General features: G+C 56.4%; 3 protein-coding genes across 3 annotated transcripts in view; 2 read left to right on the forward strand and 1 right to left on the reverse strand.

Annotated features, from left to right (window-relative positions):
* Positions 1 to 3,842, forward strand: part of MYBPHL (myosin binding protein H like) — a 15,220-nt gene extending 11,378 nt beyond the window's left edge. Inside the window, 1 exon segment of the mRNA XM_007449362.1 lies at positions 3,811 to 3,842. Within this exon segment, the coding sequence (XP_007449424.1) occupies positions 3,811 to 3,842 (32 nt within the window).
* A 533-nt stretch (positions 3,843 to 4,375) lies between these two features.
* PSRC1 (proline and serine rich coiled-coil 1) lies at positions 4,376 to 6,852 on the forward strand. The gene is given in 7 exon segments (XM_007472263.1): positions 4,376 to 4,394; positions 4,486 to 4,543; positions 4,982 to 5,423; positions 5,782 to 5,925; positions 6,117 to 6,255; positions 6,558 to 6,652; positions 6,817 to 6,852. Coding segments are annotated over 7 exon segments (933 nt in total).
* Positions 6,853 to 12,497: 5,645 nt separating this feature from the next.
* CELSR2 (cadherin EGF LAG seven-pass G-type receptor 2) overlaps positions 12,498 to 26,733 on the reverse strand; it is a 24,851-nt gene continuing 10,615 nt past the window's right edge. Inside the window, exons 3-34 of the mRNA XM_007449326.1 lie at positions 25,143 to 25,365; positions 24,620 to 24,735; positions 24,356 to 24,444; positions 23,800 to 23,957; positions 23,248 to 23,411; positions 22,958 to 23,083; positions 22,429 to 22,595; positions 21,876 to 22,163; positions 21,612 to 21,786; positions 21,228 to 21,369; positions 20,935 to 21,055; positions 20,325 to 20,508; positions 20,045 to 20,146; positions 19,196 to 19,290; positions 18,749 to 18,958; positions 18,088 to 18,271; positions 17,851 to 17,979; positions 17,585 to 17,765; positions 17,265 to 17,432; positions 17,039 to 17,165; positions 16,724 to 16,924; positions 16,241 to 16,415; positions 15,807 to 15,919; positions 15,584 to 15,663; positions 15,369 to 15,495; positions 15,135 to 15,257; positions 14,414 to 14,541; positions 14,095 to 14,183; positions 13,788 to 13,982; positions 13,480 to 13,650; positions 13,106 to 13,340; positions 12,498 to 12,813 (exon numbers count right to left, since the gene is read on the reverse strand). Coding sequence (XP_007449388.1) covers positions 12,786 to 12,813; positions 13,106 to 13,340; positions 13,480 to 13,650; positions 13,788 to 13,982; positions 14,095 to 14,183; positions 14,414 to 14,541; positions 15,135 to 15,257; positions 15,369 to 15,495; positions 15,584 to 15,663; positions 15,807 to 15,919; positions 16,241 to 16,415; positions 16,724 to 16,924; positions 17,039 to 17,165; positions 17,265 to 17,432; positions 17,585 to 17,765; positions 17,851 to 17,979; positions 18,088 to 18,271; positions 18,749 to 18,958; positions 19,196 to 19,290; positions 20,045 to 20,146; positions 20,325 to 20,508; positions 20,935 to 21,055; positions 21,228 to 21,369; positions 21,612 to 21,786; positions 21,876 to 22,163; positions 22,429 to 22,595; positions 22,958 to 23,083; positions 23,248 to 23,411; positions 23,800 to 23,957; positions 24,356 to 24,444; positions 24,620 to 24,735; positions 25,143 to 25,365 — 4,814 coding nt within the window. The 3' untranslated portion in view covers positions 12,498 to 12,785. The remainder of the gene's footprint in view (positions 12,814 to 13,105; positions 13,341 to 13,479; positions 13,651 to 13,787; positions 13,983 to 14,094; positions 14,184 to 14,413; positions 14,542 to 15,134; positions 15,258 to 15,368; positions 15,496 to 15,583; positions 15,664 to 15,806; positions 15,920 to 16,240; positions 16,416 to 16,723; positions 16,925 to 17,038; positions 17,166 to 17,264; positions 17,433 to 17,584; positions 17,766 to 17,850; positions 17,980 to 18,087; positions 18,272 to 18,748; positions 18,959 to 19,195; positions 19,291 to 20,044; positions 20,147 to 20,324; positions 20,509 to 20,934; positions 21,056 to 21,227; positions 21,370 to 21,611; positions 21,787 to 21,875; positions 22,164 to 22,428; positions 22,596 to 22,957; positions 23,084 to 23,247; positions 23,412 to 23,799; positions 23,958 to 24,355; positions 24,445 to 24,619; positions 24,736 to 25,142; positions 25,366 to 26,733) is intronic.

Genomic DNA, 26,733 nt, shown 5'->3' on the forward strand with positions numbered 1-26,733 from the left:
GCGTCCGGAGCCTGTGCTCCGCAGCGGGAGAGGCCACAACAGTGAGAGGCCCGCGTACCGCAAAAAAAAAAAAAAAAAAAAAAAAAAAGTACAAGCTTCTCAGGAGATCTCTCTCTGCCAGCTGGCTTGCACAGCCAGTTCTCTCACCATCCCTCAATTCCTTCTCTGCATTAAGGTTAAGGTTAAGGTTAATGTCATGTTGTGTTGGTGTTATCCTTGTTACTCTTAGTGCCCTTTTCCATTTCTCCTGGTCAGTGCCAGCAACGAAGCAGGGTAAATACAGAGTTCAGAGCACAGGACCCAGGGACCATGAAAGGAGGTCACCTCAGCAGCCTGGATGAGCTCTCACTGTTTGCCGTTATGGCCACAACATACCCTCTCTTTTCTGTGCCTCCAGGAAGCCTGTGGAGAGACTGTGTTCTTAAGGAGCTCCAGCATAGTGTCTGTTTGGACTAATCTAAATAAAGGTGTGGATCCTCGCTGCATAAGTGTCCATCTGTTTGAGCCTTTCTATATAGAAAACCATTGAGAAAGTTGGAATCCTTTAGCCAGACTGTATGGAATCTGCGGGCCCCCAGACTCCTCTTTCTCTTCCCATAACTACATTCTCTTCCACAGAGGTTCCTAACACTGTCCTTTTCTCTAGACAGTCTATGACAACTCTATACAGTATGAGGTGCTCAAGGGGGGATGCTCAAGATGACCTGCTCTCTTCCTCTCTATGCTTTCCAGTATAAGTTGGAAAACAGGATGCACATCTATCACAGAGACACAGACAGCAGGACACATAAATACACACATAGCTAATTAAAGACAGAGCACTAAGATCTGAGGGCTGGGAGACAGTGAAGAAACCAGTGCAGAGTCTCATTAAGCCCTGGGGAAAGAATAAAAGTGATGTGCTCTTGCTTACACGTTTTCATTTCTATAACAAATAAGATACTGAAGGCATTCTGTGATGGAATCTGCAAAAGATAGCAACAATTCCTCCCATCCTGGAATGGTCATGGTGCTCTTTCCACCAAGAGTTGGAGTCTTTTTCTCCCCCCTTGAATCTGGCTGACCATGTGCCCTGCTTTGACCAAAAGAATGTAGTGGAGGTGATGCTATGCCAGTTGAGAGGTCTACTAGTCTCTGCTTTTGCTTTTGGAAGTCAGCTCCCATGTAAAGCATCTCAGGATAGATTACTGAATTATGGGAGGCCACGTGGAGGACAACAAAGCATCCCAGCTGACAGCCAGCACCACAGCCCTAGACATGTGTGGCTACCTTGGACCCCTCAACCCTAGTCAAACCTAATCTACTCCTCATGTAGAGACAGGCTGTCCTTGCACAGCCCTGCCCAAACTGTAAAATCATGAGCAGATGAATAGTTGCCGTTGTTTCAGACCACTAAATATTGGGTGGTTTGTTGCACAATAATACATAACTGAAACAGCCTTCTACGTATCAGGCGTTATCTCTTTTAATCTTCATTTTACAAATGAGTGAGTTGAAGCTTATAAATTGCTCCAAGTTATGTAGCTGGAAAGGAGAAGTTCTAAGATTTGAATCACGTCTGTTTGAATTCAAGTCTTCCCTATTTCCTCTTATCTCTCACCCAGGGACCCCCACTGTTTTGGTGTGGGTTGGAATCATGGGTTTAAGAAAGAAAAAATTTCTAGGAGGCAGTAAATATAAGGCAAGGTTTTGAGGAGGAAGTGGATATGTTTTGGCTGAGTGTGAAGAAGAGCTTTTCTGTTCAGACCAAAGGCCTCTTTTCAGCTGAGGCCAAGTACCTATTCCAGCCTTTCTCAACTGGAGTGCTATAAGAAAGTCCCAGTGCCCCAAGGCATTCATTGTATGTCATAAATTAACTTCTTCCTATGCATAAAGAATGTTACTAGTTATGTAGCATCCTTGGGAAAACTGAGAAAATAGTCAAACAAATCATTTGTAGGGTCTAAGGCACTTGCGGAACCCCGGCTGAGAATGTTGAGAGGGCCATTAGGGAGCAGGGGCCAGAGTCCCCGAGCCAGCCAGTCACGTACACAGTGACCAAGAGGCTTCCCAGCATTCAAGGAGAACTGCACTGCAATCCTTAAGTTTATCATTTATGCACTCAACACTATGCTCAAAGTACTTCTCAACTAAGGCTTACCATGTGCCTGGGAGGGGGTATACTTTCTTCATTAATTCATTTCTTCATAATTTACCCAAAATCTTTAACTCTTATTCATACATACCATTTTGGAGTTGAGCTGAAGGGCACACGTTATTTCCCAGATTAGTGGCCTTACGCTGAGGGAAGAATTCTTGTGCCTGAAATCTATATTTTCTGGCTTTGTTGTCATTCTGATGGAAGAGAAAGCAGATCCATTGCTTTTTTTCTTCAACAGCTTTCAAAATCATAATTTGGTGACAGAAAATTGGAGATGAGTTTCCTTAGAAGAAATTAACTTCCAACTTGCTAAAACTGCCTCTTCCACTCACCTGAAGGTGCGTGAAGAATTTCCCTACTCAGGCTGCTCCTAGGGGAAGACGGAATGCAGTTAATTAACAGCTTCTTTCCCTCTGATCTCCACTACCTGCCTGAAGAGAGAGAAGCTACTGGCTCTGGTTTTCTTACCTCTAAAGAATCTGAAACCTACAAGCAACTGAAATTCCACTGTCACCAGGAAACCTACGGAAAAAGAGGCAATCCTCTTCTCTGGGCTCTTCCTCACATAAGCTTTTGCAAGTTCTGGGTCTCCCCACCCTCTTCCTTATCACACTACTAAATTCCAAGGCTCCTTCGCTCCCTGCGGCATTTATTACTGTAACATCTCACTCCTGCCAACCTCACCACCTCAACTTCACAACTAAAAACTAGGAAGTAAACAAAAAGCCTATAAACCGCCAAAATAATGCTCATAAACTCTGGAGACTAAAAGCTTAGGCTCTTTGTTTACGGGAAAGCTCTTCAACCATTCTTTTCGGGACTTTTAACTTAAAATTTTTAGAATATTTCTGAGAAGACTGGTGGCCCAGTCTATTCACAGGCAACCCTTGGAAACAACAAAGAAAATCCCTAATAAGTAGGCTTAAGCTTTTAACACCACAGCTTTTAATTTAGAGGAAGGCACACGGTATAAAACTTGATGTTCATAACTATCCTCCTAATGTACTGCGACGGTCACGATCCTCTTAGATAAGCGAGGGGTCAAACATAAGCTCAGAGAGGTCAAAGATACTCAATATACTGGTCAACAGTGGAGCCACGGTTGAATCTGAACCCAAATCTCCTTGTCTGAAAAGCCCATAGTTTTCTTCACACCTTGGATGCCTCAGGTTCCGAATGTTCTCGCCTAAAAAGCCGATGGAAGATGTACGTCTTAGAGAACCTCAATATACCTAAAATATAAATGTTTAGTTGCTTCCGTGAATACACCTGAGGGATCAGGCTAACACTGCGCTTCCGAATGAAGTGAGCCTAGTGAGCCCAATACAACGAGTTTCCTCAGGCAGATCGTTAGTTTTACGGCCGACGGCCGCAAGGGGCGTCAAAGCTCAGCTCTGCCCAGCACGAGAAGGAGGGGGCGGAGAAGAGGGGGACGGCAGGTCGCGAAACTCTCACTCATTGGCCCGTTCCCTCGCGCGCCGCCGCGAGGTCCCGCCCCTCGCAGGCCTGGCTCCGGGAGGGAAGCCGAACAAGGTCTCCCGGGCAAGCAAGCGCGCTCGCGGCCTCCTCGCCTCAGCCCTCCAAATGAAGCCTTTCTTGGAACGGCTTCCCACTCGGCCCCCACCTGCGGACTTCCGGCCGGCTACCCCTCCACCGCCCCGCCCCACAAGGGCGGAGGATGCTGGCCTTCACCAATCATTGAGCGCGTGTGGTAGGAGTGGGTGGGGCCTGAGAGATTCGAAAGGCGCCCCGCCCCCTCGGAGCGGGTTCCCGGGGCTAGGTTGTGGGAGGAAAGCACCTTCCGCGGGAGGTGAGGCGAGTCGGAAAGTGAAAAGTGAGGGTGGCGTGAAGGTGTGGTGTGGGCGTGGTGCCGCGGGGAGTAGAAAGATGGCTTGGGGAGAGGAAGAACCCGGAGGGTGATGTTGGGGAGGAGGATGGGGCGCGTAGACCGCCCCAGCGAGAAGAGGTCGGGTCGCAGTGGGGCGGGGGCCAATGTGCGGAAGGAGATGGGAGGATGGGGGCATCTGTCGGAACTTGCTCCGGAGGTAAGAGTACCTCAGTTACAGGGGCAGGTGCTGCTGCTGGAACGCCTTCTTTACCTTCAGCGTGACTCCCAGCCCCTGGCTTGCACCGAGTCTAGCTGGGAGGCCTTGGGCAGGATGGAGACCTGAGGAAAGGTGTATTTTCTCTCCAGCTCCGGGGTCTAAGCTGACTTTTGCTCCTGCTGGCTGGAACATGGAAGATTTAGAAGAAGGTAAGGAAACGCTGGAGGGAAGAATGAGGCCCTGTGATTGAGAGCCGTGTTAGGGACCAAAGGCTGGCATTCCTTCTTTCCTCCCCTACAGATGTAAAGTTTATAGCAGATGAGACCTTGGACTTTGGGGGGCTGTCACCATCTGACAGGTAGTAGACTCTTTATCCTACTTACCTTCTTCCAACAATGGTTGTCTCTAACACCTTACTGCTGAATTATTGGCCTTAGGTCTGGATTGGTAATTTAGCAAGGTTGGGTGCACTGGGGCTCTGGGTGGCTGGTTGACTTCGCCCCCTATGACACTACTGGGGAAGGGGAGAAGGGATAAGCTGGAAGGAGATTTCAGGGTGTTAAGAAGAAGGGTAAGTGGATTTGCTTCATGTTCATCCTGGCATAATTCCCAATGTCAGTAAGTGCTGAAGGCCTCCTAGAACTGGCTGTCTCGTTACTTAGATCTCACAGCCAGCACGGGTATCGGGGTTTGGGGGCGTGTTCCTAGCTCTGTAGTGGGGGTTTTGCCCAGTCTCCCTTGTAGTCTCCTGCTCTTCTCCATGTGGGCAAGGTGCCTGATTTGTTTTCTTTCGCAGTCGAGAGGAAGAAGATACAGCAGTGTCGGTGACTCCGGAGAAACCCCTCCGACGAGGTCTCTCCCATCGAAGTGACCCAAATGCAGTGGCCCCCGCCCCACAGAGTCTGAGGCTCAGTTTAGGCCCCCTCAGCCCAGAGAAGCTGGAAGAAATCCTCAGTGAAGCCAACCGGCTGGCAGCTCATCTGGAACAGTGTGCCCTGCAGGAGTGGGAGAACACCGGTGAGGGCCCAGGGCCTCGAAGGGTGAAGCCCAGCCCTCGGCGGGAGACCTTTGTGCTCAAGGACAGTCCTGTCCGAGACCTGCTGCCCACCGTGAGCTCTTTGGCTCGGAGCACCCCCTCCCCAAGCAGCCTGACACCCCGACTCCGGAGCAGCGATAGGAAGGTGTCAGTCAGGGCTCTTCGAGCAACATCTGGAAAGAGGCCCTCCAGCATGAAGAGGGTGAGTGTAGAGGGTTTGGGTTAGATGTGTGCCCCCAACACTGTGCCTGACTCAGTATAGGCATAGAGCAGTTGCCTTGTTGGTAAAATAGAAATAGTCAAATTCTATCTCATAGGATTGTTGGAATTAAACGAGGTACCATAAGCAAAGCACTTACCACCGCGTCTGTGTGTGAGCTCTATAATGCTTATAGTCAGCTCTCAATAAATGACATTGGTGATGATGATGACGATGTTGGCAGCTAACTTCTTTTCCTTACTGGGATCTAGGCAGCTCTCCACCTCTGTCCCTTAATCAGCCAGCAAAACAGATTATTTTTCCATTCTAGTCCTTTATTTCCCCTCTCTTTGTGCTTCAGGAGTCGCCCACTTGCAATCTGTTCCCTGCATCCAAAGGCCCAGCATCTTCTCCTCTTGCCCGATCAACTCCTCCAGTCCGGGGGAAAGCCGGGCCCAGTGGGAGAGCAACAGCAAGTGAGAAGACCTGGGCAGCAAAGCTGTGGGTGAGTGGGAGGAGGGAGGATGCGGAGCTGACCCTAAAATTCCTCTGCTCCTCTCCGCCAGGCCCACCTACCTCTGTCAGACCAGTCTTGGCTCCACAGCCTTCTACCAGCAACTCTCAGCGCCTGTCTCGGCCACAGGGAGCAGCTGCTAAGCCTTCCAGTCGACTGCCTGTTCCGTCGGCCATTCCCAGGCCTGCCAGCAGGATGCCACTCACCAGCCGGAGTGTACCATCCAGCAAAGGTGCCCTTCCTTCAGATTCCCTGCCAGCTCGGAAAGGACTTCCAAGACCAAGTGCCGCAGGGCACAGAGGTGAGAAGAATGGCCATAAGGATAAGAAATCAGGAGGAAGAATACCTACCCCTGCCCAGCATGAACGCACCCTCCCAGAGTTGGTAGCAGTGACTTTCTCCACCCTCATTACAGCTCTGTTTGAAGATGGGAAGGCTGAGTTAAGGAGAGAACATGGGCCTGGGCAGAGTTTGAGCCTCAGTTTTCAAATACCGTATGTTTTTTATCTTGGGTGGGAAGAAAGGCACTAATCCCAAACTCACTCTGCCTTCATCCAGTATTTCTTTTTGAGAAGGTCACTTGAACCTTCTGCTAACTCATGTCTTTTGTTAACACCCATCAAGTTCCTGTTTCTCAGCGACCAAATCTTCCCATCCCTGGTGCCGGTCGCAGCAATCTGCAGCCCCCCAGGAAAGTTGCAGTCCCAGGACCTACCAGGTAAGACAGGTTGAGATGCTGTCTCTTTTTCCCTTGATGGGGATGACGAGGGGAGCCTGGAGGGGCAGGGAGTCCCATTTCTTCCTGAAGTTGAACTCAGCTGGTGACAAATGGGCTTGTGAAAGAAGGGCAATTTAAAGCAGTTCCTTCTTCTCTCTCTTTAGGTAAAGAGATCAGGACAGCAAGCAAGAATTCAGTAGCAAACTACTATAGTCACTGCCTGGACTCACCTCTATATTCAGCTTCCCAAGCTCTCTCCTTGGAGGCAGGCCTGACTCCAGCAGATTCTGGCCCAGGGATAGAAGGAAGAGCTGCCACCATGGCTGGTGCTCCAGGAGTAGAGACCATGGGAGGTAGGGTGGATTCGGGTTGAGCTGGAGGGGAATCAAACTCTCAGTTGAAACAAGATAGGAAAAAGAGGTTGCCTCCCAGTGGTGAAGTTAAACAGAAAATAAGAAATGCTCGAGAGTGGTTTGTCCTCATCCACCCCCATTCTTGTGTCCAGCTCCACAGAGTTTGATTTTCATCCCAGGCTTTGGTTTGCTGGACATTTACATGTGAATGGCCTCTGTAGCTAACCTCCCTGCTCTCCAAGGAGCAGTCCTCCTGAATAACATCCTCTGCTGGACTCAGGCCTGTTTGGAGAGGCAGAGGCAGGCATCTGGTCTCCAGAACTTGTTTCCTGTGGATTCTGTGACTCCTAACAGGCCAGTTTATGATAAGCTTGCTCCATTGGTCTGCATTTTTCTAAAATAAAATGAGTATATTTTTATATTCTGAATACATGTGGAAGTAAATCCTGCTCCAGTTTCTAACAAATTTGGAGTAAACTCCTGTGTAATTCCAGTGAGGGAGCCAGGATGGGCTTCCCAGGCAGGGGTCTGAATAGGCCCTGGGCTCTTGAGATTCCAGCTAATCAGGCTATGACTAGCCCCCTTGTTGGCATTCGATGGGAACAGGCTGCCTTTTTCTAGGCATTTCCAGGCTTCATATGTTATTAGAAGGTCCAGATCAACTTAAGTAGAGTTTATTTATTTATTTATTTTTGCGGTATGCGGGCCTCTCACTGCTTGTGGCCTCTCCCGTGGCGGAGCACAGGCTCCAGACGTGCAGGCTCAGCGGCCATGGCTCACGGGCCCAGCCGCTGCACGGCATGTGGGATCTTCCCGGACCGGGGCACGAACCTGTGTCCCCTGCATCGGCAGGTGGACTCTCAACCACTGCGCCATCAGGGAAGCCCTAAGTAGAGTTTAATTCACAGTATGTGAGGCTATCAGACCAGCGTCTTGATAAATTATTATTTATATTCTAAACGTGGGTGTCCTTTCCTGGCAAGAGAATGGGTACTCCTAGGAATTCAGCATCTTGTCTGCTGTACTTATGGGATGAGGGGGCCCTCGGGTGGGTACCCTGGTGTTCAGGTTTGCTGATTGCCTCAGGCAGAAGATGCCTGAACACCTTGTTATGTTCTGCCTTACGTCTTTAGAATTGTTGGTGTTCTCTTCTTACCCCTACTAGACTTGAGGGCTGGCGCCAGGATTTATAAACCTCTGCAGTGCCTAGTGTTGTGATTTGTATGTGGTGGAGAGTTCTATTCATTTATTGAAAAAATATTTGAGTGCAAGATGGGGGGGGTGGTGTTTGTTAAATGAATGACAAAAGATTCATTTAACAGATTAACTAAGGGTCTCCCTTTTCTCACAGCCTTCGATTCTTGGAAATGCCAGAACCAGCCCAATTCCTTATGAGTTTTGAGAGGACTTTTCCTCCTTGGAGGCCAGGCCCTGACTTAAGGAAGTCAGCAGGCAACTGGGCCAAGGGAGTGAGTTCCAGCTGGTGCCCCGCCCCCCCAGGTTTACATGCCCATAGGCCCCCTTCTGAGGCACTAAAAGGCCCTTCCCCTGTTCCTGGGCCAGGGGCCCCCCCGTGGCTTTCTTCTTTTTATAGCTGATCTTAAGGTTCATTTAACACATTCACCTATATCACAGTGACAGCTGCCAACACTTTCACCTTTCCCTGAGCCTCTGGGATTCCAAGCATTGAGCTGGGGGAGGGTGTGTGGAGACAGACACTGAGTGTCTGGCTCTGGAGAACATTTGGCAGGGGCAGGAAGACCTCAGGTGCGTCTCCCAACCGTGTCCTGCACTGGTGTCTGACAGAAGCAAGCCCAGACACACTCTTAGGTGTGGCCAGCAGATGGCATGTTCGTGTGGCCTGCGTGTGAGCCAGGCCCCGGTGGGTCCTCAGAGGCAAAACAAGCAGCAGACCCGCGTGCTGTTGCCACCTGGTGGCCGAAGAGGACAAGGCAAGGCATGTTCCTTTCGCCCTCTAAGTCAGTCTAGGGTTTCGTTAACTGCCCCTCCAATCCCACTGCAGATCTGTTTAAGCAACGTTCAGGAGGCAGCGTCCGCGGGGGAGGAGCTATCAGACCAGCGTCTTGATAAATTATTATTTATATTCTAAACGTGGGTGTCCTTTCCTGGCAAGAGAATGGGTACTCCTAGGAATTCAGCATCTTGTCTGCTGTACTTATGGGATGAGGGGGCCCTCGGGTGGGTACCCTGGTGTTCAGGTTTGCTGATTGCCTCAGGCAGAAGATGCCTGAACACCTTGTTATGTTCTGCCTTACGTCTTTAGAATTGTTGGTGTTCTCTTCTTACCCCTACTAGACTTGAGGGCTGGCGCCAGGATTTATAAACCTCTGCAGTGCCTAGTGTTGTGATTTGTATGTGGTGGAGAGTTCTATTCATTTATTGAAAAAATATTTGAGTGCAAGATGGGGGGGGTGGTGTTTGTTAAATGAATGACAAAAGATTCATTTAACAGATTAACTAAGGGTCTCCCTTTTCTCACAGCCTTCGATTCTTGGAAATGCCAGAACCAGCCCAATTCCTTATGAGTTTTGAGAGGACTTTTCCTCCTTGGAGGCCAGGCCCTGACTTAAGGAAGTCAGCAGGCAACTGGGCCAAGGGAGTGAGTTCCAGCTGGTGCCCCGCCCCCCCAGGTTTACATGCCCATAGGCCCCCTTCTGAGGCACTAAAAGGCCCTTCCCCTGTTCCTGGGCCAGGGGCCCCCCCGTGGCTTTCTTCTTTTTATAGCTGATCTTAAGGTTCATTTAACACATTCACCTATATCACAGTGACAGCTGCCAACACTTTCACCTTTCCCTGAGCCTCTGGGATTCCAAGCATTGAGCTGGGGGAGGGTGTGTGGAGACAGACACTGAGTGTCTGGCTCTGGAGAACATTTGGCAGGGGCAGGAAGACCTCAGGTGCGTCTCCCAACCGTGTCCTGCACTGGTGTCTGACAGAAGCAAGCCCAGACACACTCTTAGGTGTGGCCAGCAGATGGCATGTTCGTGTGGCCTGCGTGTGAGCCAGGCCCCGGTGGGTCCTCAGAGGCAAAACAAGCAGCAGACCCGCGTGCTGTTGCCACCTGGTGGCCGAAGAGGACAAGGCAAGGCATGTTCCTTTCGCCCTCTAAGTCAGTCTAGGGTTTCGTTAACTGCCCCTCCAATCCCACTGCAGATCTGTTTAAGCAACGTTCAGGAGGCAGCGTCCGCGGGGGAGGAGGCCTGCCTGCCACAGCTGCCCTTCTAGCTCACTACCTGCTTACTTCCTTCCGTTTGGGTCGAGCTTTCTGTCTTTTCTCTTTATGCACTCTACCTTCACCCCCCTCCCCAGTAGCACCAGGGAAGGAAGCCAGGGTTTCTTGGTCTCTTACTATGCACTGTGAACTGTTCTAAGCACTAACATGTGTCAACTCATTTAATTCTCGTAAAAGCTCAGTTAGGCACAAACCATTATCATCCTCATTTTGCAGGCAGGGAAACTAAGGCTCAGTCACTCAGTCTGGTTCCGGGGTTTGTGTTCTTAACAACTCCCCTCTATGGCCCCCATGTGAACTCCCTATCTAGTTTGTTGAACAGACCTTCGAAAAACACAAAACGTGGGAACGGAAGTAATGTGGCAGAGCACACAGCTGGCTAGAGTATGAGTAGTTGCTTCACTTCCGATGGGGAAAAACACGAGACCGCCCAGAGGAATGAAGTTAGGATGTACCTAGTCACTGAGCACCTTTCAATTCCCACCAGCCTCTCAGCCCTCCCTGCCTCCTGAATTCTGCTCCCAGGACGGGACTCAGCCCTAAGGGGCTGGGCTGGAATCCTGCCTGCTCTGTGCAGCCTCTCCAGCCGTACAAGTCCCTCCTGTCCTGGTGAGAAGCATACTTTCCTGCTAACAGCCACATCTTCGTTGGAAATTCCAGGACGTGGGCTCAGTACTGAGGCTATTTGGGGGACACTGCTGGGGGTGTCGAGAGGATATCTGAGTCCCCTGACCTGGCCCTTCCAGGGCCCTGCCTGCTCGTGTTTTCCAGTGACGAGGCCTCCCCGCGCCGCAAGGAGAGGGCCCCACACAGGAGGAAAGGATGACAGTGCTCAGCCCGCACAGAACTAGTTTTATTCAGTGGCATGGAGAACTGAAAAAACAAAGCACAAAATGCTACCGTATTTACAGTTACAATCAAACTGTACAATCAGATGGTTAGTATCAAGTTAGCATCCAGCATCTTTGTATTTTTTTAAGTCAAGTCATCAGTAGTAAAAACGAGTTAAGTTTTTAACCCTTTGCAGGAATTGCTGAGGGGAGAGGCCAGGGAAAGAATCCATGGCAGAAAAGCCAGAGACCAGCCTTACAAATGAGAAATAGGAACACTTTTTCTACTCATAGCCTCTTTTTCTAGCCACCTGCTCCAGAGTAAAATGGGTGACAAGTCTGGAATACATGCTCAGCATAAATGGTGACTCATGAACAGCAGTTGGCAAAACTGAGGAGGGAGGGAGAGGTGGGGCGATGACAGCCTGGAGCAAGGGGAAGGGCCTGAGGCCCCCTCGCCAGGACTGCTGGGTACACACCCGACCTGACTGATGGCCCCATCAGACCCCCTGGGACTGGACCCATCCCAACACAAAAAGCAAATAAATAAAAAATATATATTAACTCTCTCTTCGCAGGGAGCTGGGTGGTGAGGGGGAGAAAGAGGAACAGGGACCTGGTCCTTCGAAGAAGAGAGCCAATTCCAAGAAGGGGATAAAAATAGAACATGTCTCAGAGGCCACAGCAGGTCAGTGGGGTTTGTCTGGTCTCAGAGGAGGGCGAGTGGACCCTGGAACCCAGACTGGAGACCTGGGCTGGAGACAGCACGGGGCGACCATGCCAGCCCCATCTGTCCTCTTCCTCCCTGTCCCACCCACACAATAGCAAAGAAGCTCAACTTAACACATGACTGGCCTTCCCCAGCATGGGGCGGGCAGGGAAATGAAGCACTTTTGGGTCAGCGAACTGAGCAAACACCCGGGCTGCAGTGCACGGCCAGAGTTCAGGGAAAGGAGAGGGGCTGGGGTGGCCCGGCCGCCACCCAGGGGCATGGGTTCCCTTCAGAATGTGTTCATGCAGCATTTGGGGGTCTGGGGGCGCTAAGTCCTTCTGCCCCCTCTCCGGACAGGGCTTTTTCAGTTCCTGGAAGGGGCGGCACAGGCGGGGTGAGGAGTGCCCTCGGCCCTGCGCCCTCGCCGCACTGAGGCCTGCCTGGTGCGGCCCGCAGGGCTTGATGCCCTGGGTGCATGTGGCTTTGTCCTTTCCTTTTGGTGATGGCAAACGAGGGGCAGGCCCCCCAAGAGTCCCTTTCCTCCCAGAGGCACAGCAGATGGGAAACTGAGGAGAGGCTGGGAAAGCATCCTGGGAGGTCCTATCCTCTTTGGGGAGGGAAAGGGGAGTCAATTTCCAGCGTATAAAAAAAATTAATCCCTGAAGTCATGAAGAGTGGAGTTCCTTTTTTAAATTTCTTTTTTCCTCTTTTCTGAAAAACTTTGTCTTGGAGATGTTGGCCCCAGGGGTCCAAAGTGCAGTGAGGGGGATGGTGGGGGAGGGAGTTGGCACTAGATGGCCTTGGGTGGGGTGGGTGCCCCTCCTGGCAAGGCCCAGGCTCCTCAGATGGATGTTTCGTCGCTGCTGCAGGCAGGCAGGCAGGCAGGGGGAGCAGGGGCGGGATAAAGCACAAGACGGGAGTGGGAGCATGAGTGCAGCTGGGGAGCGTAAGGGAGCCTCAGGGTGTAGGAACCACCGGCCCAGGGTTAATGCAGGAAGTTAAAGAAGAGAAATCTGGAGAGGCAGGAAAGGAAAGTGACAGAAAAGGCAGACAGAGGGTTAGTCAGAGCAGAGGAGACAGTGAGAAGCTTTCACCAGAAGGAAACAGAAAAGCAACCCCAGCTTCCCACCCTCCCTCACTTGGCCCGATGCTGGGCTGGGCCGACCCCACAGGGCGTCATGTTTGTGGGCATGTGTCCTGAAGGGACCTGGGCCACACTCCGCTGCCCACCAGAGCGCCCTGGGAGGCCTGGAGGCAGGGCCTCTGTGGGGCTGCACCCTGTCCCGCCCACCCAGCCACACTCACTCGGAGCCTGACGAGTCCTCATCCACCGTGCCTGCCTTGATGCTCATGGCGATGGGCATGACCCCATTCAGCTGCTCCTGGAGGCTCTGCCGGGGTGGAGGGCGGGGAGGGGGCCCACCCCGGCTGCCCTCGCTGGCTGAGGAGCCCCGGGAAGACCCTGTGCCCTGCTCCAGGGGTAGCCGTAGGAGGCTGCTCTTCTCACTGATGGTGGGCAGACACTTCTTCTTGAGGATGCCTGTGGGCCGGAGGGCGGGTGCCATGAGGAGCAGGTGGAAGGAGCATGGGGCTGCCCTCTAGAGCCCTGCCAGCCACAGGCCAGTGTGAGGAGTGAGGTTGCTGATGGGGGAGCATGCAGCTGAGCATACCCCGCTCACCTTTGTGAGGTTGGGCAGAAGGGCCTGGAAGGGGACCCAGGGACCCCTCCCGAGGCAGGGCATCTCCATTCTCCCGCGGCCGCTCCTCAGAGGCCCCATTGCCACCACTGTCCTTTGCTGCGATCCCAAAGTCTCCTGGCCAGGGGGCCTTCCCGGGCCCCAGGCCCCCATCTGGTGGAGAAAGGAAGTAGACGAGGCCCAGAGAAGACAGACAGCTAGGAGAGTCGCCGCCCTAGTCCTGCTGCCCAGGAATCCCAGCCCCTCTGCCCTCCCACTGCCCCCAAGGCCACAACCCTGCGCTGACCCACCCTTGGGGGTACTGTGCAGGGGCAGTCTCTCCGCCCCAGGCCCCAGCAGGCTGTCCCAGCCCGGCTCTCCAGGGAAGGTGGCCTCCGCCTCTTCCTCCTCTTCCTCCTCCTCGCTATCTGATGAGTGGGTAGAGGCATAGGAGCCACTCTGGTCATCTTCCAGGGACAGGTCACTGTCAGAGTCTGTGTCTGGATCTAGGAAGTGCGGGAGAGATCACAGGCAGCCCATCCGCCACTGCCCACCCTCAACAAAAGTTAGGCAGCTGCGCCTCCACCACCCCTGGCCGTCAGGAGGTTCCGTCCTCACCATGCTGCTGGTCTTGACCTTCCAGGAATAGGCCACCAGGGTTCCCCAGGCCAGGGGGCCCTTGGCCAGGGTTCAGTGTGGACTCCTCCCTAAGAAGACAAGACATGCTGGAGGCATCAGCCTGGCCCTTCGCCCGGTGTCCCATTCTCTTCTCTGTTCTGGGTTTTCCAGTTCCTTCCCCATGTTCCTCGCTGCTTCCACTTCAAGTTGCCACCGTGTCGGCCATGATGTGTGCTACGCAACTCCTAGCAGCCTGGCCTGGGTCTAGCATGCCCGGTGCCCTTCTCCCCTCCCCAACTGTCCCATCACCAGAGCTCACCTCAGCAAGAAGGGGATGTAGCTGGGCTGACTCTTGCCCGAGCGGCTGGCGCTGTGCAGAGAGCCTGCTGAGTCTCCATAGGGCTGGTAAAGCCTTCCATCTGCATAGGGGCTGGGGCAGTTGTAGGACTAGGCAGAGAACAGAGAGGTCAGTACATGGGTGAGCTGGAAGGGGTGGCCCCAGGAAAGCGGAGGGGCCGAGGGAGCTTGCCCTAAGTTCTCCCCGCCACATGCCCAGGACTGAAGAGAGAGGCCCCACATCTTTGCTGCCCCCATTTCAGGGCCTAGTAATGTTGTAGCTCTGCCATAGCTGTGCCAGTTCTACGTACCCCAAGTGCCCCGGGCTCGGCTGTATAAGGGTCTGCTGGCAAGAGATGGCACCAGGAATTATCTCCTGAGAGCATTCTGGGAGGCACAGAAGATTTACCAAGAGGCACAAGGGATTCTCAGGTGTGGGGCATTTATGACCTGATTACCTGTCTTGGCTACTCCCTCATCTATTCTAAGCCCCGCTCCCATCCCTCCCAAGTCAAAAATCCCCCTCCCCGACCCCAGGCCCCTTCTTCCCAGGCCACACATACCATTTCACCACCCCTTCCTCCTTCCAGGAAAGGATATAAGGATGGAGAAAAAGTGGGACAAAATCACAGCCTTTGTCCCTCCTGCCTCTTCCCCCTCAACTCCCCATGACCCCTTCACCTCCCTGACCCTGGCTCCCTCACCGAGGTCAGAGTGGACTTGGTGGTCAGAGCAGGGTCAGGGCTGGGCTTGCGGCTGCAGGCAAACTTGAGTGCTTTCCGGACCTCCTTGCTAAGCACCACATAGGAGAGGAAGAGGAAGGGGCCCTGACAGGCAAGAAGCAGCAAGTGTCTAAGCACTTATTAAGGCACCTCGTACCCAAGCCTCCCACCTACAATTCCACCGGCCTCCCACAGGGCATGGGTCGGACCAGGTACCTGGATGCAATTGGAAGCAGCAAAGAGGTAGTGGAAGAGGAGGGTGTCACTGTTGACAGAGAGCAGTGCCAGTAGCCACGTGGCGCTCAGCAGCAGGAGGACAGCGAAGGAGGGCTGCAGGCCCGAGCTGGGGAGGGGGTGGGCTGTGAGTCTGGCCGTGAGGCCTCCCATGCCGATGCCCGTCCACTGCCAAGGCACCCACACCCCATACTCACACAGGGCCTTTCTTCTCAAAGCCCTGCCGCTGGGCAGCACAGGACGCCCGGGCCGCCAGGATGTACAGGAAGACACTCATCTAGCAGGGGAGGGGGACGTGTGAGGGGGACCATCAGGGAACAGACAGCTTCCACCCCACCCTATGGAGGCCTCAGCAATTCCTAAAGGGGATCCTGAGGTCACACTCAGCCTGCTCGCCCCCAGCCGCTTTCTAGCACTTACCGAGACAGCAAAGGCCACGGGGCCAGCAAAACTCCAGATGAGCGTATCGTAGATGGAGAGCCAGCAGAAGTCAGGGTTCCCATAGCCCTCCGGGTCCAGGCCCACGGCTAGACCTGGTGACAGCAGCGGGGAAGGGGTGATCAGGGACTTGGAAATCAGTCAGGCGGTCAAGTGGGCTCCTAGGGCCAGGTGCAGGGGATGAAGGCTTCTGCCCACCATCTGTCCATGCCGTCCTCTCCAGGATGGGGGACCCTGTCCCTGAGTGGGGGTGTCAATAGCTGAGTTAAACCAGAGGGATACTTGTGGAGAACCTGGCCCGGGCGTAGGGATGTGGGCCTCTGGGCCTGGAATGGGAGTGGGAGAAGGTGGCATGAAGATGGACGTAGGCCCTAGGGATGTAGAACCTCAAGGCCCGGGATCAGGGGTGGGGGTACCTGTGATGAAGGCGGGCACACCCCAGCCTAGCATGTAGTAGAAGCGCATGGGGCCGGCATTGACGTCGCGCACCTCGGTGAGCGCCCGGTACAGGTGCAAGGCCTCCAGCAGAGCCCAGGAAAAGGTGCAGAGGTACAGGAAGTGCAGCAGGATGGCGATGACTGTGCAGGCAAACTGAGGGCCCAGGCCGCGCCCAGTCAGTGACCAAGGCACACCCAGAGTGTGGGTCCTGCTCTCGCCAGACGGGAGGAGAGCCTGGGTGTTGGGAGGTGCTTCGGGGGGGTCTGGGCCAGAGGAAGGTACCTCTAGGGTGCTGGGGAAGTAAGGGGGAGCTAGAGAGGAGGAAACTGGGGCCAGGCACTAGGCTGGCTCAGTCACTGCTGCAGGAGCAGGGGTTGAGGGGGCCGCTGGGGAGGACGCATATGGGAGCCTGAGAGGGCTGGGCACTGGGGAAGGTTTCTGCGTGAGGAGGAACATCTTACAGGGAGGTCAGCCTGGTTGATTCCCAGGAGGAAGACCAGCTGAGCTAGGCCCAGGGCGGCAGTCAGGTTCCGTTGGATGCCGTGCTGGTTGGAGCGCAGGGCACGCAGAATAGTGAGGAAGAGGAAAGTGAGCAGTAGGGCAGCCAAGGTGACCCCTAGGGCCACATAGGTCAGCGTCTTCAGTGGCAGGATCTCCCCATTCTGCAGGGTGGGTGGCAGAGAGCCAGAGGGATTAGGAAGGGTGGGGCCTGAGCACCCAGTCCAGTGCCCTTGGCTCCCACCCCCAGCTCTGCAGCTACCCCTGGTGGGTCCAACCTCCCGCCTGGATACGTCCATGAGCACAGCGAAGCTCGTCATGTGGTTGCACTGGCAGCTGACGTGGCTCTCGTTGCGGAAGACGACTTCGCAGCCTCGGGCTGACCAGCCACCTGTGCCACTGACCCTGCGTGAGGGAGGCAGAGTCAGGAGACAAGAAGGGTGGGGTGCCCAGGGGCCTGAGCTCTCCGCCCAAAGCCTTGGGGGCAGGGCAGTGCAGGCTCACAGGATTGAATGGTTCCAGAAGACACAGATGGGCTTCGTCCGCTCCTCCGTCTCCAGTAGCCGGAACTGCACTGTGACTGGCTTGTCCAAAGCACGGGGCAGAAGCTCCTCGTCATCATGGACGCTGATGCTCACCACGGGCGTGTTGATGACAGGGCGTTTGGGAACTCTGGCGCGGGGCAGGCGGGCACACAGTCACCACAGTAGTCGCGTGACTGGAGGATGCCCCTAATCACTCTGAGATGCCCCCAACCCCTGGCCCCTCTCTGTGCCTCACCCACCCGACCTGTCCCCCCACTACTCGTCTCCCCAGCCGCTCACCTCAGGCTGCGCTTGTCTGGGTCGTAGTTATGGGGCAGCAGCCCAGCCAGGGTGCGGTAGATGATGACACTGGCCACCGCCTCACCCTGACTCAGCTCCGGGTGCCGCCGCTGACGCCGTGCTAGCTCCTCTGGCTCCTGGGCCTCTCCAAGGCCCGCGGGCCTGACCACGGGGGGTGTTTCTGGGATGGGGACACTGTCCACTCAGCTGGGTCCTGCGCAGATGCCCTGGCCTGGCCCCTGACCCACCCCTTGGCCCCCACTGACCTCTGAAGACGGACTCAGGCAGAATGACCGTTGTCTCAAGGTCCGGGGGCCGCTCCCCTCTCAGCGCCTCGTAGCGGGGCAGCTTGGCCCCAGCGAAGTTCCCCTTGTCCAGGCGAACTACAGAGATGACTAGGGAGAGGTCACAGGTCAGAGCCCCGGTGAGGTGGGCAGGCCCCTGGCACGGCCGCCCTTACCAGAGACTCTCCCTGGACCCTCCCACCCTGGCAGCAGCCTCACCAATGTTGGGCGTGACGATGGTGAAGGGGCTTAGGTAAGTGTGCCGCATGTTCTGGGCCAGGGCACTGGCGTAGGCCTCATAGTGCTGGAGCAGCCAGGCGGTGCCACCCTCTGTCTGCTGGATCAGCTCCCAGTGCCGCTTGTTGGCTGCATCCAGGAGGGCGCTGCCCACCTGCAGCAGATTCTGGGGGAGGGCACGGTCTCGGTGGGCTGTGCCTGCAGCCTCACTCCTCGTCCCCAGCACCAGGCCCCAGCCTGTACCTAGACCAGCCCTGGCTCGCCCCCCACCATGCCCCTCCCTCTAACCCTTCCTCCTCAGTCTCTAAGAGTTTCCCACACAGATGTTATTAGATGCTGGTTCCTCCCTGTCCTGGCACGATGGGCAGGGCCTCTCCTCCAAGAAGCCTGATCAGACCAGGCCCCAGTACAAACATTATTTTCTATGGGTGCCTTGCTGTGACAAGGGTTAGGAAGAGGTGCTCTAAATTACCCATATGCTGGGCCATGGCTCAGGGGGTCTCATGGGGGCCTCATGCCGGCTGAGAGCTCCCCAAAGGCAGGGGTGGGGAGTGCCCCCCATTTTGCCCCCAGGTGGCCAGGAGCAGGCTCACTCACCGTGACCTCCACCCACCCAGCCGTTCCTGCCCTCTCCAAGCCCCACCTCGGTGAAGTGCACATCCTGTGTGGCGGACAGCCCGAAGCCTCGCTGCGTGCTCTCGTGGGCCAGTAGCCGAGCGGCCAGCTGGTAGGCCACCTTGACGTCACTGCCGAAGTAGCCAGCCGTGTGTTGGGTAGCGTTACGCAGAAGCAGGGCCAGCCGCTGGGAGCGCCCCGAGTCCAGGCCTGACTCGTTTCGCTGCAGCCGCTCAGCCTGGGACCAAGATAGGCTGGGGGGTCAGCACAGGAGTGAGGTACCCAGAGAGTAGAACTGGAACTCTAGAGTAAAAGGACTCAGGAAAGGGGAGAAATGGCCTCCAGGTGGGGGCCCTGGGAGACAGGAGCTGGAATTCCAGAGTCCCCTTTCTCAAAGCTGGGAAGGCAGGCAGGTCCTACTGGGCCAGGGCAGGGGGCGGGGGTAAAGGAGATGGAGATGAGAAGTTCCACTTACAAAGCCCTTCAGCTCTGAGAAGGTGACTGATGTGCAGTTGAAGAGGTTTGGGGGGAGCCACCCTCTGTGCTCGTCACAGTGGCGCACAGCAGTCCCTGGGGGAAGGCAGCCAGGAGGGCAGGCCTCAGGGGGAGACACAGGAGGCTGCCGAGACCTGGCTGAGTTCTGCTGGGGGCCAGCCCCTCATGGACCAGAGGCAGGAGACAACCAAACAAGGGCCCTGCCATCCTGGACTGCAGGTGAAAACAGGGAGACGCGGGTGGAGAACACCAGAGCCAACACCTCTGTAGGATCAGCCCAAAAAACGGCTACAGGAGCACACGTGGTCCTGCAGCACACGTGGTCCCTTTGAGCCCCCAGACGTGGCTGCCCCTCTCCAGCCACCACCTTGAGCTCTCTGCCACTCACTCTCTACTTCTGAACTCTGGTCATCGTCAATCCAAGGACCAGCGCCAGCCCCCATCCTGCGGCTGGGTCACCTGGGACAGCACCTCACCTCCCCTACTCCCCAGACCATCTTTCTAGTGGCATAACTCCAGCACTAGGTGGTGAGCTGAGGACGGGAACCCTGTGTGACTCATCTCTGAATCTCTAGCACCCAGCCCTGCGCCATGCACACTGCAGGGTTTTTTTAGCACTTTTGTTATGAGTCCAAGATATAGGCACCTTTCATTTAGGCAACCTTGGGAGCAGGGGAACAGTGAGCCAAGGAAGCATGGGATATGGAGTCCCCAGGACCTGGAGGCTGGAAAGTGGGGTCCTATGATCAGTAGCCAGGGGCTCCCCACCCTCACCCCACTGATGAAAGGCCAAGTCCTCAGTCTCACATTCTGGGCCTCCAGTACCTACCAAAGGAGCCTTTGGGGCAGGGGGCAGCAGCAGGCAGCCCGAAGCGGGTACGGGGCCACCAAATCTCAGCCTCGATGGCCCGTGGGCAGCTGTCATAATTCACTGCAGGGAAGCACACACCGTCACTCAGGAGTAACTGTCCCCCTACAGCTCTGGCCAGGCTCCCCAGCCCTCCCTGTGCAGCCTCAGGCCTGCACCCAGCCCCTGCTCCGGGCCTCCCTGGGACACCAGGGCCTGGCACACAGCAGGGAGGGCCACCCATCTACCGCAAGAGCCCCACCTTCACAGCCGTTAGTGGTGACCTCAGCAAAAGGGTTGTCACAGCGATCACACTGGCGCCCAATGACACCTGGCTTGCATGGACACTGGCCATCCTCAGGGTCACAGACTCGGGACAGAGAGCCCGTGGGGTAGCAGTCACACAGCAGGCAGGCGGGGCTGCCAGGGGGCTGGTAGTGGTTCTCCTGGGAGGGGAGAGGGAGGATGGGGTCACTGGCTCAGGCTCTCTTCCCTGGATGCTCATGGATCCTTCACTATGGCCCCTCGGGAGAGAGGCTCCCTGACCTCAGGTCCCCACCAAGAATGGTACATTCAAAATATGTAACAACTGGTAATGTTTTGGAGTTTAATCCATCAATGAGACACCAATCAGAACAGGCTGCAAACAAGCAGTATAGCTGACCCAGAGCTCATTGGTTAAGTATAGGTCCTGGACGCCCCACACCCCAGGCACACGAGGACAAACAGCCCCTTGCCCACCCTAGTGGAGCAAAGGCACATAAGCCCTCAGCTCTCTGCAGAGTCTTCCTTCATTGTCCCCCGCAAGGGCCCAGGAGGTACAGAACAGAGGCCAAGGCAGCCACTATGGAGGCCTAGGCCGGGGCTGTCACCTTGCAGTGGCACTCGCCGCTTGTCTTGTTGCAATCTGGATCGAAGCCTTTGCTGACGTCACAGTTGCATGGGCCGCATGTGGGGTGTCCCCACCAGCCTCGGGGGCAAGGCTGGTCAATTCTGCGGAGAAGGACCAGGCAGGAATGGGATCCCTCTGCCACCCGTCTGGCGTAGCCATGTGTGGCCCTTCTGAGCCTGGCTGTGGCTCAGCCAGGTTCTCAGTGCTCTGAGGGACACACCAGACACAGGCAGTGCCACTGGGACCTGCTGCTGCCTGCAATGGTCCACTTACCTGGTCTCACAGTATGGCCCAAGGTAATTTTGGGGACACTCGCAGATATAGCCATGGGGGTCGCTGGGCTTTCGGGTACACACGGACTGATGCTCACATGGGTTCAGGTCACACACGTTAGTACAGTTGTCACCATAGTAACCTGGGATCAGAAGGACAGGAGAGGCTAAATCCCCACCTTCCCCTGACACTTTTCTTCAAACCTGCCTTCATTTATCCCCGTCTATCCTGAGCAGCTATACCAGCTGGCTCTGGCTTTGCAGTGCAGGAAGAGAGGCTCAGAGAGCTGATGTGACTAGCCCCAGGTCACACGGCAGAGCCAGAGTGAACCGTCGCTGCCCCGCACTTGCTAACCTGCCCCATTTCCCTGGATCCCTGGCATACCTGGATCACAGCTGCAGGAATAGCTGTCCCAGTCGTCACTGCAATAGCTGTTGGCAGGACATGGGTTCGAGTCACAGGGGTCTGGCAGGCTACAGCCTGGCTCCACATTGATGCTTTCCCCACGGCTGGGATCCAGACTGCTAATACCCTCGGGCGTCTCGCTTACCCGAACACCCTGGGAGGGACAAGGTAGTGTTGGCCCTTTGTGGAGCGGGCCTCCAGACTCCAGCTATTGGAGATGAGAAGGCAGGGCAGGAGGCTCACCTGCAAACAGCCCCGGAAGCCGCGGGCCACACCACTGGCCAGCCCAGGCACTCCCCCAACGGTAATGTTGCTCAGGTGTAGCCCATGCAGCCGGGGGCCCAGGTTGCCCTCTGCCCGCTGCTGCCCATAGTCGAAGGACAGGATGGCGTGGCCGGGGCCCCCACTGGCTCCCAGTGCCAGCTGTGCATGGTGCCAGTCGCCATCATTGGCCCGGCCTGGCTCCAGCTGGAGAGACGAGGCCTGGAGTCCAGTGCCCTCCACGGTCAGCACCACGTGGCCCTCCTGAAGCTGGCACCAGAAGAAAAGAGGGTCAGCAGACTGCCTTAATGGGCTCTTCTTCCAGCCCACTGTCCTCCTTCCTGGACCACCAAACCCATCCTGCTGCCCAGCTGAGGCCAGAGAGGAAAAGGTATTATTTCCCTTGGGCCCAAGAGATGGCAGCAGTGATCCACCAAACGAACCTAGCTGCCTTTCTTTCCAGGGAAAGGCCCCGCCCAGCCATCTTTGACCAACCCTGGCCAGGGCCCGCCTGCCCCACCCCTCTCTGCATCACCTGCAGGGTGATGGTGCTGCGCCCCCTGGTGACAGCCTGCAGCAGGACGCCGTTGGCCTGGCGTGTGCGGAACATGAGGCTGAGGTGCCAGGGCTGAGAGATGGGCAGCGAGAGGCCATGCCAGGCCACCAGGCTGCTGCCCAGGAAGCGCTGCGGGTTGGCCATTTCTGGGGAGACAGATAAAGGCAGACTCTGAGAGGCGGAGCGCCCAAGTGCCCCGGGGGGTATGATGCTCAGCAGGGGCGGCTCCCTGGGAGGCAGGGCACTGTCCCTCCTAGTGCCCACTCTCCACGGCAGCCCCGCCCCCCAGAGCATTCACCTGCCCTGGGCCCGCACCACACTGTGCCCAGGCCTGCCTCTGACTGGGCCCTTTGTCTCCCGTGCTACCCTCTCAAGGCTCTGCCCAGACATGCTTTTCTACCCACAGCCCAGCTCAGCTGGGCCCTGCCCAGTGCCTGCCTGGACCCTGCCAGTGTCCCCAGCACTGCTGACAGCTCCCAGGCCCCGACCTCTGAGGGCTGCCCCCTACCCTGGGCACAGCTCTTGCCCCCGAAGCCCAGAGGGCACTCGCAGCTGAAGGCATCCCACTGGTTCACACAGGTGCCCCCATTGTGGCAAGTGTTGCTGTCACACACGTTCTTCTTGGCAGGGCAGCCTAGAGTGGAGAGAAGGGCGCTCAGGTGGAGGCTCCCAACAGAAAACCTGTGGCAGTGGCTGGAGGGGGCTCCGAGACCCGCCACGTGCAGGGGTCCCCGCAGCAGGCACACCCCTCCTCTCTGCGTAGGGCCCCTGGCCTCGCCCCTACCCCAACTCCCATACCGGGCACGGTGCCGTTGTTGGCAATGAAGTCGGCCATGTCGACATGGCGGCTGTCCACCTGCAGGTTCCTCATGCAGCCCACGAAGTGCCGGGTTCGGACAGGGAAGCTCTCAGGCAGGTCAGGCACCCCGCCCAGCAGCAGGGGCCCTGTCAGGTCCAGAGACCTGGGGGAGCGAAAATGGTTGCGACATGAGGGAGAGTTGGGTGCTTCCGGCTCTTCCTCCTCCCTGAGCCCTGCCGCCAGGCCAGGAGCCCAAGGGGCCCTGTAGAGCAGCCAGGGGAAGGGGAGCCTCAACACGGAGCTGCTCTCATCTGATACCCGCCCCTCCCCAGACTGCTGCACGAGGCCCGGCTCTAGTCCCCCAGTCTTGCCCGCTCCCGCCTCCCACCCCAGCCCCTGCGGAGGGCTGAGCAGGGACAGAGGGAAGCAAGGCTAGGGATGACCCCCGTCTGAACTGGTCCCCATTTCAGGGCCCCCAAAGGCCCCCCTACAACCCTCCCTCCCTGACTAGCCCACACCTCACCGCAGCCCCAGCCCTCTCCCCTGCTTACTTCTTGCTGCCACCCTGGGTGCCCTGAGCAGCGCAGGAGTAGTTGCCCAGCACAGCTCCGAAGCGCAGGGCAACCCCTGTGTCGCAGCCATCCACGGTCACCACAGCCACCTTCTGCTCAGATGGGCCCTGTGGGAGCCCTGTCTGACCCAACAGCGGCTGTGGACAGGGAAGGGCAGAGATGGGAAAGAGGGGGCAAGAGCCACTCGGGTCATGGGCCAGGCACTAACTCACCCCCTGTGTGTACACCCCCCCCCCACATATACGTGTGTGTGTGTACACACTGATGTGTGCACACACTGATGTGTGCTCACAGGACTTACGCACTTTACCTTCCTCAGCGTCTACTCAAGTTTCTGCCTACTAGAACAGGAAGCATCTACACCACCCAGCGGAATGGGAATGCCCAGCAAGGTGGCAAGTTCCACCCCTCCCTTCCCCCATTTCAGCCAGAAGTGCCATGACCAGCCCCTGGGGAGGCAATGCCACCCAGGTCTAGGTGAGCACCTGAGGCAAGGACAGAACCCTCCAGCTCCTTGACCGCCTCCCACACCCACCTTATTGTAGTACGTCAGCTGCACTGTGTGCCACTGGCCGTCACTGACCCCTCCGGACACGAACGGGGACACGGTGGTGGTCGACTCCCCTGGGGAAAGGACCCAGGTGAGCTGGGACACCAGATGAGGGCTGGGAATGGGGAGGGGATGCTCATGGTTGGGCTGGGCCCAGATCTGGCTGGGAGAGTGTGTGACTTGGGGTCAAGGGCCGAGAGACACAGGGCCTCTAGGAGATGGGCAAGGACGTGGGGCAAGCGGGATCACCTGCAGAGAAGGTGAGCTGGACCTGCTCCTGGATCACCTCGAGGGCCACAAAGTCATGCTTCTCGTTGAAGCGCCCATTGTACAACAGCAGCCCATCACGCTCCTTGGTGGCAAACCTGAGTAGGAGTGGGCGATGGGGGCACGCAATGGGGCACCCACCTGGATGCCAGCACCCCAGCCACCTAACCAGCCCTAATCCTATTCAGGACTCTCCAGAGGGCTGACTCCTTGGCCGAGGCTATGGGCCATGTGGCTAGAGTGTGGAAGATGAGCCCAAACCAGGACCAGAAGCAGAACCTTGGCATCCTAGCTCCCACCCTTGAGGGTGGGGTGGGAGGAGCGTAGACGGCCCTGGTGGGTGAAGGAGGCCTGCTGGCCAACTGCACAGGCAATTCCAAGTGCAGACCTGGCTCTGCCAACAACCTCTTCCGGGCACTTTTGCTGCCTGACTTCCCACCTCATCCGCAGAACAGGAGGCACCAGACTCCCCACCGGCCCCTACCCCCAGCACCCAGGAACTCACGAGAGGGCCAGGGTGAAGTGGAAGCGCTGGCGTAGGCCCCGGAAGGTGATGAAGGAGCGGGCGGGGAAGCTGCGTGTGGTCACCTGGCAGAAGGGCTTCTCAAAGTCTCCGGATGGGCAGTCGCACTTGAAGCCGCCCACCAGCAGGTTGACACAGGTGCCCCCATTCTTGCAGACACCCGGGGTGCAACGGCCTGAGCGGGCACTCACCTCACAGTGCTCACCTGGGCAAGAGGTAAGGCAGGTGAGCACCAAGTGCCTGGGGAACTGGGACTCTTTTGCATCCAGTGATCCCTCTGTGGTCTCCTGTGACCCCCATAATACCCCCAAACTCTCCCAGGCATCCCCACTTCCTCTCATGTGCAAACTCAGCCATTCTGTGCTGTGTGTGGCACACTGGGCTGTTCTCACCACAATCCCATATACGGCTGTCCTGCGAGTTCCTTGAGGCTCCCAGTCCCTTCCATACCCGTTTGGACCTCGAGAGCACAGGCCCACGAGGTCCCTGATTATAAGGGCCAGGTCCTAGCGGCCTTTGGTGTCAGGGCTACCAAGCAAGCTTAGGGGTGTTCTGGCCCCTTCAGGGGTGAATGCGCATGGAGGGAAGGGCCTGCAGGACAGCATGAGGGCTGGTGCCAACCCCTGCTTCCTCCCTCCCTCCCACTGGTGCTTTTGTCCCTGTCAGGCACCAAGATCAGTTTCCCTCCCTGGGGATAAGACAAGGCTTCCACTTGGATTTGTCGGAGTTATGGGATGGTGTGGGCAGGAAGCTGGGGACTTTCCAGAAATGGGGCAGGGAACTCCCACCCTGAGCCCTGGGGTCCAGATTGAGGACCTCTGTGCACTTGGGAGATGCTGACAGAGTAGGGAACTGAGCCCTGGGAGCAGACCAGGATTCAATGGAGGAGATGAAAATTCCAACAATATCAGATGGAAAAATCCACCCTTTTCTCTCCCTCCCCATTCCCAGATTCTAGAGATAGGTTCTCAGCTCCAGTGCCTAGTGACAGGCTCTAGTTTCCATGGAAACTGTTGTTCGCCTACTCTAAGCACCCCCCTACCCCATCCTCCTGGACAAAGACTTCCCTCCCCTCCCCCAAGCCCACCCCTCTGCTCCCCACCCGCCCCTCCACCCACAGTAGCAGCTGAGAGGAGTCAAGTCTGGCAAGTTCTGGGCAGGAAGATGCAGCAGGGGTGGCAGGGGGGCTTGCCTACCACTGCTGGCAGAGCCAGTGGGCATAGCTCTGGAGGAGAGGGAGCAAGCCCTAAGGCATCTGGGAAGGAAGGGCCCATGGAGGAGAGAAGGGGATGTCCGGAGGAAAAACAGGAGCCTGCAGGGAGGGGTCAGGAGCAGAAAGCAGAGGCAGTGAGCATCCCAGGGAGAGGCTTGGGACAGGATGTGTAAAGACCCCTGGAAACAGGCCAACAGGGAGGCCTCTTGGTCAGGACCCTGTTTTACACACCTGGGCAAGGGTGGGACTATTCTGTTCAGGGTCACAGACAGGTGCGATAATCTGAAAACCACTATCCCCATACCCAAACCCTCCAGTTTCCCCAGCTCTTCTGTGCCTTCCCCTCAATACCTAGGGAAA

This window comes from Lipotes vexillifer, unplaced genomic scaffold (genome assembly GCF_000442215.2).
Source record: "Lipotes vexillifer unplaced genomic scaffold, Lipotes_vexillifer_v1.1 scaffold393, whole genome shotgun sequence".
In the NCBI taxonomy this organism is placed as follows: Eukaryota; Metazoa; Chordata; class Mammalia; order Artiodactyla; family Lipotidae; genus Lipotes; species Lipotes vexillifer.